Source organism: Diuraphis noxia, unplaced genomic scaffold (assembly GCF_037042655.1).
Source record: "Diuraphis noxia isolate RWA-SAM2 unplaced genomic scaffold, SU_Dnox_SAM2 contig0001, whole genome shotgun sequence".
Taxonomy (NCBI): Eukaryota; Metazoa; Arthropoda; class Insecta; order Hemiptera; family Aphididae; genus Diuraphis; species Diuraphis noxia.
In genome coordinates, this window is record NW_028301711.1 from 107,237,017 (window position 1) to 107,251,338 (window position 14,322).

Here is a 14,322-nt window from a genome sequence, read left to right on the forward strand (position 1 = left end):
CCTTACTGGCGATGCAGCTTGCCGTTGCGGGTTCCCGGCAGGAACCGCCGAGCATCTGCTGTTTGAATGCCCACTTGCTGACCGAGAAAGAGAACAACTCATAGCTGCGGCGCAAGCGACCGGTGCGGACTGGCCGTGCAGCTTAGAGCACATGACCGAATCTGAGGTCATGTTCCGGGCGCTTCAAAGATTCGCACATGAATCGCTTGAGAAGCGCACTGATGAAGGGCTGGCTCGTTAGGCGTGTTTCGGCGTTAATGTAAGATTCCGACACGGAATCCTGGGGAAGCCAGGATCGAGGGTAAAGAGGGATAACCCCTTCCTAATCCGCACGAGGAAAACCAGACCCGAGTAGGAATAGGGGCACAACTGAAAGGAAATGCCCGCAGATCTGCGACATACCGATGGGGAAATTGGGCGAGTGGAGACGGAAGGATCGGGAGAAAGTAACCACGCGTAGGTACCTCACGCCAGCCTATCCGTGGAACTCCGATCACATGCCGGCTATCACTCGTCCGACTCCGATCGAGAGTCCGACCAATTGAACCCAGACCGTTCAGGACGCCTAGTGCACGGAGAAGACCGGCTCGGGGTCATCGCCGCTAGTAAGCACCGCCGAGAAATCGGTGCGGGAACGGAAACCCGCGACAAAAACCGTACCGCTCCAACAAGGGTTGCGCCGCGGCGGACTAAAACTCCGTCCCCGACGATAATGCCAGCGGGAAAACGGTCGTTGTGGGTACCGGGAAGAATGGCTTCCGAAATCCCATTCCACGGGAACCAGAAATACGCCCCGCCGCGAAGACCGACAATGCCCCACGGCCCGGAAGGAAAGCGGTGTTCTGGTTAGCAGTGGAGCGCGTGCCCGGCGGGCCGCACGCGTGCGCCGGCCAAGCTCCGCGCCCGCGTCCGGCTCGTCGCACACCCGCGCCTATGTGGACGGCCTCGTGGAGACTGTGGGAGTAACGTATTAGTAGAAGGGGAGAAACTTGTCCGGAGGTAAGATACCGGCGGTCGCCGACACGGGACTCGAGACCCAACGATCGATCTCAGAAAGAGAGCCGCCGGCGGGCGGGAGGCGTGACTGGCGTCCGGGCGCCCGCGCATAAAACTCGCCGGAGGGATGAGACCGTGTCACGAAGGCGAGGAGAGAGTTCGCCCGCGCAAGACGGATAAGGGCTTGAAACACAGCCACCGGGGTCAGAGCCTCGTTTCTCCCCGTCACAAAGTTGGTTATGTCTGTTTCTGAGCCATTGCCGCAGCGCAGTTTGGGCTCTGGACTAGTTTGAATTGATGGAGCTTCCCATTAAAATCCCCATGTCCCGTAAGGAATTGCGTTGTATAATGATCAAGCGTCATTGGCAATTGGTATCTCCGGTTCAAGTCTGGGATCATGACTTTAGTCCATTCTCCTTTGTCTTCGGAGTCATAACGCGCTTGCCATTCACGTATGAGGCCGTTTTTAACAATCTCGTGTTCCTCATGGGAGATCTGGCCTTTTCTTAGTTCCTGCTTGCTGATTTGCGTCCTTATCTCTAGGTCCAGCGGGAGTGCGCCCGCTACTGCCGTAAGGCAATTCGTAGATGACGTCCTATAAGCGCTTGTTATGGCGATCATGGGTTCTCGCTGCATACTACCCAGTGCCTTTATTGATTTTTTCAGGTAACAAGCTTCTTTCCATATTTCCGCGGCATAAGTTATGCGTGGGAGGAACACCGCTCTGTATATTTTCATAGCTGCCAGCCTACCCATGCCCCAATTGGCGGAGGTCATGCGTCTAAGGCGTTTATATAAGTCTTTGTTTTTCTCTTTGAGGGATGCTATGTGTTCCCAGTAGCTTTGCCTGGGGTCCAGTACTACCCCTAAGTACTTGACGGTTTCACTGGCTGCTATAATCTGGTCATCAACGCCGGTGCCGAATTTAACTAAGTATGAGGGTTTTAAGCCACCCTTTATAGACATTATTTGGCTTTTACTAGGGGAGAACTTCAACGCATATTTGGCAGCCCACGTCTTGAGTTCTTCCAAGTAGCCCTCAATTCTTTTAAAGGCTGTTGGTGGCCTGGCAGCGCCGACCAACAGGGCAATGTCGTCCGCATACATTATGATAGAAGCTGTACGATCTGTTTTAATTTTGCCTATACCAGTCATGGCGACCTTCCATAATGTGGGACCAAGTTGTGAGCCCTGCGGGCATCCTCGCTCCAAAGTTTTATTGTAGCTGGCTCCTTCAAGGTCATAGTTGACTTTTCTATCTTCAAGATAGCTATGGACCAGACTTATTGTTCTGAGGGAGGCCCCCATTTCCTCAAGTCTGTCGAATATTGGTGCCCATCTTACGTTATCAAACGCTCCCGTGATATCTAGAAACACACCGAAAACAAATCTGCAGCTAGTGGCATCCGCCCATTCATGGATTTGCCTCATGGCCGTTATTGTTGACCTGCCGGGTACGAAACCGTGCTGGTTTTCAAAGTCGTTCAACTTGGTCTCTCTTTCCAGGTCTTGTATTATAATTGTTTCCAAAGCCTTGCCAAGCGACGGCAGTAGGCTGATCGGCCTATATGATTTGGGATCTGTCATGTCTTTCTTCCCGGGCTTTGGTATCACTACCAGTCTAGCGTTGCGCCACGCGCTTGGGAACACAGCTTCGCTTATGCATTTTCCGAACAGATCTGCTATGTCCTTGCCTACTATAGGCCATGCTTTCCTCAAAATGGCCGGGTTTATGCCATCCGAGCCAGGTGCTTTTGATGGGCTCATCCGCCAAATGGCCGACTTGACTCTACTAAAGTCTAACTCACCTAGGTAGCTATTTAACGGGCCTTCGCGTTGGAGTTCTCTTGGCTCCGTTTCGCTAGGGAAGAAGGTGCTTAGGAGCAGGTCAGCAGTTTCTCCTATTGTGCGGGTGAGGGATCCGTCTTGGCGGACCATAGACGAGGGCACCACTTTCGGCTTTGATCCTCGCTTAGCCCAGCTAAAGGCCTTGCCCCAAGGGTTACTATTTATTTGGCCGGAGAAATCGCGCCATGCGGCCATCTTTGCCACTCTTATATTGTTGCGAGCTGCAGAGTACTCCTGTCTGTTAGTGCGGTGTAATCCCATGCGCCTCTTTCTGGCGAGCTCTTTTCGGAGGACAGTAAGCTCATTAGTCCACCAGGGTTGTTTGCCAATTTGGCGGTCTGAACGCCTGCAAAGCGGGATAGCTATCCTCGCAGCCTCCTGTATTGCGTTTATGATAGTGTTGGAATACAAATCGATCTTTGAACTATCTATTGTAGTTTTTAGTGCCCATAGGTTACGTGTAAAGGCATCCCAGTCTGCCTTTCTTGTATTAAACCGATGGTTTGTAGAAACGCGTGCGACGCTGCCGCGAAGTTTAATGTTAAACGTTATTACATTATGGTCACTGTCGGTGACGTCGCGAACCGTCCAGTCGCTGATTAGGTTCTTTGTCTGTGACGTAAGCAATGTCAAGTCAATATTTGAAGAGCCCATACCTTCTCGATCGTATGTTGGAATGTTGCTCGGCCTGTTTGCCACCGTGAGGTCAAAATCCTCTATTAGTTCTTCAACCAAAAGGCCTCTATTGTTATTTTTTGGGCAGTACCACAGAGCGGAGTGGCCGTTGACGTCGGCTCCGATAATCGTGCGAGGTTCTTGTGTAAGGACCGCTCGCAACTTCTCAATGAAGTAGGTGGTCGGCATGTTATATTTAAAATAAGCCGAAACCACTGTTATCGCTTCAGAGTCTCTGCCACGGCTCAGCTTGACCACTGATATATATTGACTGGACATAGTTGTAAGTTCGATTATCTGTATCTTGGTATTTATTATTATAATGGCCGCACCGGCTTTGTCGCCGCACCTAATCTGTCGAAAGTTCTCGAAGCCATAGATGATATTGTTGCTGGCTCTTGTACCAGCACCACATCTGCCGAGTTTTCGATGCAGAAGTCTCTAAGCTGTAAGCTTGCTATTCTTTGTCTATTGACATTGTGCTGTACAATTTTCACGGGTACGGTCATTGCGGGCCGAAATCCGTTCGCCTAAGGAGACTAATTCGTACCTGCTCTCTCGTTTTGCACTTCGAGCTCGAGGCGTGGTGTGCTAGTCCGCAGTTGACACACTTAATATTAGCTCGGTCTCCGCACTCACGGCTGTCGTGCGAACCAGCGCAGTATTTGCAAGTAGGCGTTTCCTTTATACACTTGACCGAAGTGTGTCCATATCTTTGGCATTTGAAGCATTGAGGGCTTCTGTCCCATAACATTAGTTTGCATCTCATCATGCCGATATATGCATTTTTGCCCTCTAGTTTTTGTAGAGTCGGAGGGCGGACTTCCAACACCCAGTTTGTTGCGTGCTCATCACGTGGGCCTAGCTTGTAAATTGGACTTATATTACCTATGTCCTGGTCGGAGAGCCCTAACTCCTCATTTTGATTTACAATTGCCCAAGGGATCTCTGTTGGGTCTAGAGCATTTTCGACGCCCCTTGCTATTATTCTGGGTACAAGTGGCTTCACCTCTTTCAGGTTAGACGTTCTGTCTAGAGCTCTTTTTGTCTCTTCGTTGCCAGGGAAGAGGATCATGCCAGTTCTGCACTTCACGGAGTGCAGTTTAGGAGCCTTTATTTTCTGCTCGATTGATTTTTTTAGGTCTAACCACGGCACTCCATTCGTCGTAACGAAACGTGGCGTGGTGATAGCCTTACGTGCCATGTCTTTAATTTCTTTTTTGCGAGTACTTGATGGTTTAGCTTTGCTATTATTATTTTTAAGTACTTTGGCTTTATTGTTGGGCGTATTTTCAGTTGTCTTAGCTGTATTTGGATGGTATGTAACAACGGGCGTAACTAACGCGGGATAGTCCGATTTACCTCTCTGGGGCTTTGTTTTAATTTTAGGACCATTGGCTGTGGTTGCATAGGTACGCGACTCTGAAGGAGAAGTCGGGGATCCTATGACCATGGCCGATTCAGTTTCAATGTTCGTACTAACTGTCATGGCTTTATTTAGCCGGGCGATTTCATTTTCTAATGTTCTAATTTTTTCTTTGTGGGGTCCAATATCCTGATACAGCTCGCCATTTTTATCTAAGGCTTCCCGTAGGTCCTCACGTCTTGCGTCGACCTGCCCTATGGCTTTTGCACTTTCCTCCGCTATTTTTCTAAACGAGATTAGGATCTCGTCTAAATGGTGCGATACCATGTCGTTCCATTTACGACCTACCTTGCCTACAGTCACCATCTCATCCAGGATAGATCTAGTGGTGCTGATTGAGGTATCAATTTCACGAAAGTGGTCTTGAAGTCTGACCGATTCAGGGCTACGTTCCGTATTTTTACGTTTAATGATGGGCTGTGTCAAGGAGGACGGAGGGTTATTGTCATCACCTCCGCCTCTGAGTCGTAGTGGATTCGTCAGATATTCCGTCGATATTATTTCCATCTGGAGGTCGATAGTACCATTAGGTGTGTCAGTAAGAGGGTTATTATTTTTCTTGCCCAAAGGCGCGTCATAATGTGGGGCTTCCACTTCATAACCCTTGCCTGGTAACGAAAGTGCTGGCCAGGTCGGGGAACCGGCACCAACGGCCTCTGTGGCACCCGAATCCACTGAGGCGGTAACAATAATCGGTATCTGGACTTTCATATTGTGATTTGAGGTTTACTCCTTGCATTTTATACCTGCTGCCAGGTTTGCGGGTTTCAAGAGCCCTGATCCCTCCGGCCCTCAGCGGGCTCTACTCCGGGTTGCGTTCTGTTGGATCCAGCCTGGTCGGGGTCTGTCCATATCGGTGCCTGGCTCCTACGGCCGGAGTTGCCAACCTATAGTTATTTCTATCATAGTTATACTATTGCGCGCATTTTTACCGATATAATATAATATTGTTTATTCACATAACCTTAATTCATTACTTATTATTTCATATTTGTTTTGACTTTCGTCAATGAACGATTTACGTGATTTGTGACTTAGCGTCAAGCATTTTAAATTTTCCATGTGCTCAATATAGTAGTCAAGTAAGCACGAAGATTTTGTTTTCACTGTATTTTTTGATATACTCTGCAGACTTCATTCAGTTCATTCCTGTGCCCTGTCGCCAGACGACTGAGTGACTTGACGTTCAGACATAATAGTCGCATACTTGAATAATATATTATATTTTATTCGCATCATCAACCACGAAAAGGTAGGTAATATTATAATTTATATTACAATAGTTATAATTAATTATCATACCTACATACATATTTTATATTTTTCATATATAACTATAGTATTGTTCACTTATTAACATTAATATAATATAATTATAGTAATTTAATAGCACTTACTTGCTTACAATAAGTTACAATAATATTATTCTATGTTTTAAATGTTTAAATATCTTTCTTTAGCATCAAATATGTATAATTTGTTAGCTTAAAAAGATGGTGTAGATGGTGGTACCTTCCTGCTATTATTATTTACAACTAAAAGTTTTAGTAGTTTGTACTAATACACATGTGATGTGACCTATCTATGTTATTAATTAGGTGTTAAGTCTTAATACTATCTTTTAAGTACTTACCTATAATGCTGCAATATAATATTTGTTGAGTTCCTATAGCATTATTATATTATTATGAGAAGAGGTAAATTATTAACAATATAAAAATAAATTTTGAATTATTGATTAGGTATAAAAATTTTGAATTATTGATAAGGTATAACAATTTTAAATTATAAGTAGGTAGGTATGGTTATTATATAATTCCATATTAGCTATATAATAAATGCGCTATGAATAGTATTAGGCATTTAGGTAATTTGGCATTAGTACCTCTATCATATCACTAGTTTTACTCTAATTTTCAATTATATAAAATAAGTAAAATACTTATTATTTACATACCTAGACTCTTATTATAATATCTAGTAATTATAGTTACATAGGTACTTCATAATATTGTATATATTTATAAATGTATAGCTATGATAAGCAAAAGAACAAAGCGCCGAAGGGTAAAAGAAGAAATTGATTTTTTACTTGACTGTAATTCAAATGATACCAATATTCCTATTGAAAAAGAAGGTTCCAATACTGATTTAAGTCCCAATTTAAATGATTCTATTCCATATTCAGATTTATTTTTTAATGACCATTTTAACAATGGAACTTCCAAAAATTCTTTAGAAGTGAGCAAAATTAAAAAATAAATAATTGATTTAACATTAAGGTCTTATATAAATACTTTACATATACTTTTTAGTCTTCACAAACTGAGAACATAGTCGATGAAACACAAGATGATATAAACAACATTTTTTTATGTGATAATGTAAAAACTAATCTTGCTAATTGGGCTATAACATTCAATATTCCACATAGTGCATTAAATGGCTTGCTACCTATTTTAAGACAAGTACCTGGTTTAGAAACACTTCCAAAAGATTCCAGAAAAATACTGAATACTAGAAAATTTAAAGAAACTAATAACTTGGTCACTATAGATCCTGGTTTATATTTTCATTTTGGATTGACTTCAGCCATTCAGAAACATTTTTTGAAATATTCTATTTGTAATGTTGATGTACTAAAGATAGTTGTTGGAATTGATGGATTGCCTATTTCGAAAAGTAGCTCCAGCCAATTGTGGCCAATTTTAGGTTACATTCGTCCATATTCTGATTCTGTTTTTCCAATTGGAATATATTGGGGCCATGAAAAACCTTGTGACTCAAATAAATACCTTGAACAGTTTGTTTTAGAAGCAAAACATTTAATAATTAATGGTATAACTGATACCAAAGGAATTACAGTAAAAGTCGAAATAGATGGATTTTCTATGGATTCCCCTGCTAAGTCTTTTATTTTGAAAGTAAAAGGTCATGCTGGTTTTGATTCATGTACTAGATGCCTCGAAGAAGGTGAATACTTAAAAAATCGGACCTGTTTTCCTTTAACATCCAACTCATCAGTGAAAAGATCCCATGACGATTATATAAAGAAAAAACATGAAGAACATCATGTTGGGAATGCTATTTCTATCTTATCAGAAATACCTCAATTAGACCTTGTATATTCTATTGGACTAGATTATATGCATTTAACCTGTTTAGGTGTAATGAAAAAGTTAATGCAATTATGGATTGAGAAAGGATCTGTTAATGTTCGCTTACCAAGTTTGACAACAAAACAAATATCATCATTATTATTGTCATTACGTCCTCATATACCATGTGAATTCGCTCGTAAGCCATGAGCTTTAAGCGAATTGCCTAGATTTAAGGCGACTGAGCTTCGCCAAATAATGGTTTACACAGGCCAAATTGTATTTAAACCATTTTTGAAAAAGCACTGTTTCAACCATTTTATGATCTTCAATATAGCGATGGTTATTTTATTGAGTATGAATATGAATGATTACATAGACTATGCTCGTGAACTTATGATTTATTTTGTCAAACAATTCGAAATAATTTATGGAAAACATCTTGTTTCTCATAATGTTCATGGGCTTATTCACATTGCAGATGATTATGAACGGTTCGGTCCTTTAGATAACATTAGTGCATTCCCATTTGAAAATTTTATGAAAACTTTGAAAAAAAAACTTAGAAAACACGAAATGCCACTTCAACAATTAATTAAAAGATTCCATGAAGAATTTAATCTTAGTGAAGTTAATAAAATAATTAATTCTCCTGAAGAAATACATTTTAAAAAAGTGCACTTGAATGGACCACTACTAGATGATTTAATTGGACCTCAATATAGTACTATTTATTTAAGAAAATTAAATATAACTATTCAAATAACCAATGTTGCAGATCGTTTTGTATTAACTAATAGCAACGACATTATAGAAGTTGTAAATATTGCACATACCAAAAATACAAACACAACAGTTTTAGTGGGGAAAAAATTTTTAACAAAAAGCCCTTACTATGAACAGCCTATTTGTTCGACAATATTAAATATATACAAAGTTGAACATTTATCTAATACTTTATATACCGTTTTTATAAAAGATATTAAAAACAAAATGATGCTGCTTGAAACATTGGACAAACAAAAAGTAGCTATTCCTATAATGCACATTGCAAAATATTAAAACACATCATCTTTATAATCCAAACAACAAATGCAGGTATAAACTAATATAAAAATTATTAAAGAATACCTACCAGTTTAGTTAAATGTTTTATCTAATATAGTGCTATAATAATAATACATGGGTTATAGATAACTCAACTCATTCTTACCTATCTTATGTAATATTCATAGGGTGTTATATTTGTAAAATTGTTTATGACATAATTGTGTTTGGATGGGTACATTATTTGGACTGATATTAAACACTTAATTAATAGTTTGAATATTATATTTGTGTTTTATGTATATATACTAAAGTATATTTAAATAATCTGTGTTGAAATTAAATTTGTTTATTTGATTTAGATATTTCAATCAGGTGGTCAATAGTTTGTTTCACAAATGAAAATACTATTGAATGCATACCAAACTTTTGGTTTAAAAATTCATTATGTGCATGGCCAAATAAACATTGTAAAATTAAATCTCGATTAGCTGTAGAGCGCCGTTTAGCACCTAACTCCATTGAGTTTGATTATTATGAAGCACGACTATTAGCAAGAGATATAAGTGAGTATCGTTATGAATTCATTACAATTTAAATTATTTATTTTTTATTTTAAAATATGTTTTAGCTAATTTAAATGAAGCATATAAGAAATTGAAACGGGCAGAAGACACTTCTGAGCTGTCAAATGTAGAAAGTTCTAGTAAAAAAAAATGTATAAAAAGATTGAAATCTGAAAATCAAAGTTGTAATAAAAAACTTATTAAAAAGCGAGTCGAAAATTGTAAATCTGTATATGGAAAATATAATAATGACCAGTCAACCCTTATTAATTCTCCGCCTAAATATGATGATTATAAAAAAAAAAGTAATATCTGTTTATTTAAAATTATTTTATTAATTTATTATAATACTACAAATTATTGAAATTTTTGATAGGAAATAATGATATTAACAATGATAATGGTAACCTAAGCGCAAAGAACATCTTTTCAGAATCAAACAAAAACAACACTACACAAATTAAAGAATGTAATAGCAAAGGTAAATAATATATTGAAATGTATATTTTAGATTGTACATTTTAACATAATATGTATAATGTATTTAAGAAAGGCACGTGATTTAATATTTAACATTGCTGTTTGATAAATTATATCTGTTATGGTTTATTTTATATTCCAGAAATTATTGTTAATCATATCGAAAGTATTGAACAAACTGAAAATAAACATGATGGTGAAAAGATTGATAAAGATAATTAATTTTGATACCTAGTTGAATATTAATTTTATAAATTTAATAATGTTGGACAATTTATATTGTAGAAATCAATAGTAGCAGTAGTGATGACAATAATGATGATTCAGATGCTGATATAACTTATGAGCCGTTTTTAAGAAAACATTCTCCAGATTTATTTTTGAGTATGTATAATTATATAAACTTTTTATATTTAGTTTGTCTTAATGTTATAGTCTAGTTTAATAATTATATAAATAATATAAATAATTATACCTAAATGTATAACATTCATTTTTGTAATGTAGGTAATTAACATTTATTCTTTATATCAGAAATTACTTAAGCAAATTAGATATATTTAAGTGAATACCCACATATAATCTTATTTTGATTAAAATTCAATTGAACAAAATTTTTAAATTGTAGGCCCAGTTGATAATGATCCAGATTTTAACTACAAAAAGAATTCCAATGCAGCACATCAAAATATTGATAAAACATCTACTCCTGCAGGCAGGAAAAGACATGATGACTTATTCAAATGTAATATAAGCAGTGACAATGAAACACCTGAATGTAATTATAATTAATAACAACACTATAATATTATTTAAATATAACAGATGTCTTATACTAATGTTAGAAATTGTTTTTGTTATTTTTAATATTTATTGTTACAGATAACTTTGAAGAATCCAGTCTACAAAAAAAAGAGAAGTTAACCAACTCAAATTTTAAAGATAATAATGTTACCAGTGATAGTTCCACTAATGGTAATCAAAAATATTTGGCTTTATTATTAATTTATTTGTTTATAATTAATGAGTAGTAATAATGGGTGGAACTAAAATAGGGTGGATACATTTTTGATTGTATATACATATATGTAATATGTATATATTTGTATTCATAATTAACTGTTTTGTTCATTTTTAGAAATGCTGAAATCTCTTATACGTACTGTTACCAATATCAAGTATGAACTAAAAGATATGACAGCAAAAATTGATAGGATTGAGGAAAGACAAACTAATATGATGCTCTGCAGTAATGATTATCAACCTAATAGTAGTGGTAATATTTTACATTCTAATAGTATTGAAGAAACTTGGAATTTCCCTCTTACTTCTTTTGATGAGTTGAATGACTTTGAGCAAAAGTTGTTGGATGATGGCTATAAACTTAAATTGGTAAAAATAAAAGATATTTATTTATTATTAAAGAATTTATTGAAATATGATATTATGTCAATATTGAATATATATATATGACTGTGTGTGTGTAAATTGACATTTTATGATGTCTCACTTTATTGTAAACATAAATAAATTTTTAAATACAAGTGTTCAAAATTAATTTAGATCAGTTATTTGAGAAGATTGGAGAAACCAACAATTGGAGCGATGACTAGGGAGATTTTAGCAAAATTATTTCACAACGACTTATTGGCACAATTTTCTTATGTTGGGCAAAAAGGAAAAAAAGTATTTTCAGTATTGAACACATGTTCCATATTATTTGTTAAGCATTAAAATATAATGAGTTACAAGATTATATTAAATATTATGTATTATTTTATGTTTATTTAGCTGCTGTTAGAAGTCTTAAAAATTATAAAAATTGTACTGACATTGACATAATAAAGCCATTAAAGCCTTACTTGGCTAATGCTACTGTCCGTGGAAAACAAAAAAGAAAAGATTAATAATGCTATCTATATATTAAGGGTTTTTTTAAATGTTTAACTTTGCTATTTAACAATTAAGTTTTTAAAGTGTTATATTATGTAAATATTATTACATCATTCTATTAATTATTATATTATTATCCCTCCTCTTTGTGCATTTATAATGTCAAAAGATTATATTATATAATATATACAGTAGTCACATTGGTGTTATATATATGAATGTATGCAATTTTTTATTAAAATATACAGTGATGATCATAAAAGAATATTGCTATTAAATAAAATATATAATAAATATCAGGTGTTATTATTTTATTATATCTATAGGGCTTACTAATAGTTTAGACAATACTTTATGCCAATATATTTACTGTATTAATGTTGGTAATTTGGTATATTATATAGAATATAGAATATTTTCAACCGCTATATATATATATATATATATATATAATATTCCTCTAAATCACGTCATTATAATATATCATAATATTTGTAAGATATATTAAATATATATAGAAAATATATTTTGAAATTATCAAAATATCATAAAAATATATTTTAGTAGATATATTTCAGATATTTAAAAAAGATATTTATAAGATATACCAAGATATTTTAAAAATAACTTGTAAATGTTTTGTAGGACTTAAAAGGTGGCCAAAAAATATTTTTATGATATTGGTGAAATATAATTTGATGATCTCAAAACATTTATAAGATGTATGTTATTTAAAGCAAAATATTTTTAAGACATAGAAAATATTAATGTGCTGTGTGGGATAGTACATACCTATGTATTGAATATCATGGGTAGGTGTAGTACACAGATAATACACTTTACCTGTGATATTTAGTACTTAAGTATACATATTTTTAGTACTTCATAATATTAATTTTGATTTTGTGTATTCTATAACATGCCTATATTAAGTTTAAATTGATATTATTTTTACTTCAATTAAAGTTTAAAATAATATTTTTAGTCATATACCACTATACCTACCTAATTTGTCAACTGTATTAATTTTTAATAAATTATTAAAATATTTCACTTCACCATCTTAACATTCTTAAGTATATTACTTAGCTATGCTACTAGTTTTTTACTTTTCTTGCTACTTTCTAGTAACTATATTTTAACATCCATTTTAAGCTAAATATACTATAAACAATTAACTTACCTTAAATTATTGAAGAAGTCGTATGACGTATGGGTGGTAGGTATAATTATATAGCAAAGTTAGGAAGGTACTTGAAGTATTAGAATATATTATATAATAATACGAATGATACGCACTAAATTGACTGAACAAATGACACAATAAAAAACATTCAATACTACTATTTAAGTCTTCAACAGTGAACAGGCGCGCAGCACGGTCACACACTCACACGGACACACAGTCGAAGATTAATGCGTGCAGACTGCAGAGCGCAAATACATACAGTCGTCAATCGAATTTTTGGTTATAAAATTAAAATACAATATAATAATATAATAAATAATATCATATTATCTGGTAAATTGAGTTCTGGTATTAAAGTCACGGTCACAAACAATGAATGATATACGCGAATAATAAAACGTGGGTAAATCCATTCGGCTGTAGTTGCCTGTTGGACGATGCGGGTAGCTGCAGCGTGGCGCAAGACATTGTAGCTAATAATATCGTGTTGAACGGCGACTATTATCAAATATCAATAGATCGAAGAGTCTTGCTAGAGACTCCTTTCTGTGCATAAGTAACACCGACCGATAGCGTGACTATTATACATTAAGTTTCGTCTCGGCGCTCGGACCTCTCACTCGCACGCGTTGGTTGAATGCGGAGTGCGAGAGAGACAGAGCTAAAAACTGTAGTTTTGTGGGTCTTTTCTTTCGTTCCGTCGTACGGCGAGATGCGGCCGCCCAAACTTCCCCTTCCAACGCCGTAGCAACCGCCACGCGCAGTACCGCCAAATACTATAGATAAGAATACGGGACAGCTCGATAAGAAATCGCGACACATTTTGTCCCCCCAAAAACGTATAGGTTGCCTATCTAAAACATTTTACGGCGTTGAATCAAATACTATAGAGTATAGACCATAGAGAAAAGACATTAAGTTGGTACCTAATTTTTTTTTATGATTCAAACATGTATAAAAACTAAAAATAGATTATCGACCAATACCAAAGTTGTTAAAGTTATTAATAAATACTATATATATGTGTCTGTATTATGTTTTTATAATATAAGATATTTTTGAACAATGATAACAATGATTTGTTTAAATGCCAAATATATGCTT

At 36.1% G+C, this 14,322-nt stretch overlaps 2 protein-coding genes and 1 pseudogene across 2 annotated transcripts in view; all 3 read left to right on the forward strand.

Annotated features, from left to right (window-relative positions):
• LOC149063245 (uncharacterized) overlaps window positions 1-12,166 on the forward strand; it is a 102,580-nt gene extending 90,414 nt beyond the window's left edge. The window contains exon 6 of the mRNA XM_089215582.1: window positions 11,928-12,166. Coding sequence (XP_089071708.1) covers window positions 11,928-12,043 — 116 coding nt within the window. The 3' untranslated portion in view covers window positions 12,044-12,166. The remainder of the gene's footprint in view (window positions 1-11,927) is intronic.
• LOC149063255 (uncharacterized) lies at window positions 6,983-9,105 on the forward strand (annotated as a pseudogene).
• LOC149063256 (uncharacterized) lies at window positions 9,322-11,967 on the forward strand. Its single transcript, XM_089222434.1, has 10 exons — window positions 9,322-9,325; window positions 9,453-9,656; window positions 9,722-9,961; window positions 10,033-10,137; window positions 10,279-10,332; window positions 10,422-10,520; window positions 10,765-10,914; window positions 11,019-11,111; window positions 11,275-11,528; window positions 11,700-11,967. Exons 1-10 carry the CDS (start codon window positions 9,322-9,324, stop codon window positions 11,868-11,870), a joined length of 1,374 nt encoding a protein of 457 aa, XP_089078560.1. The 3' UTR covers window positions 11,871-11,967.
• Window positions 12,167-14,322: the final 2,156 nt, after the last annotated feature.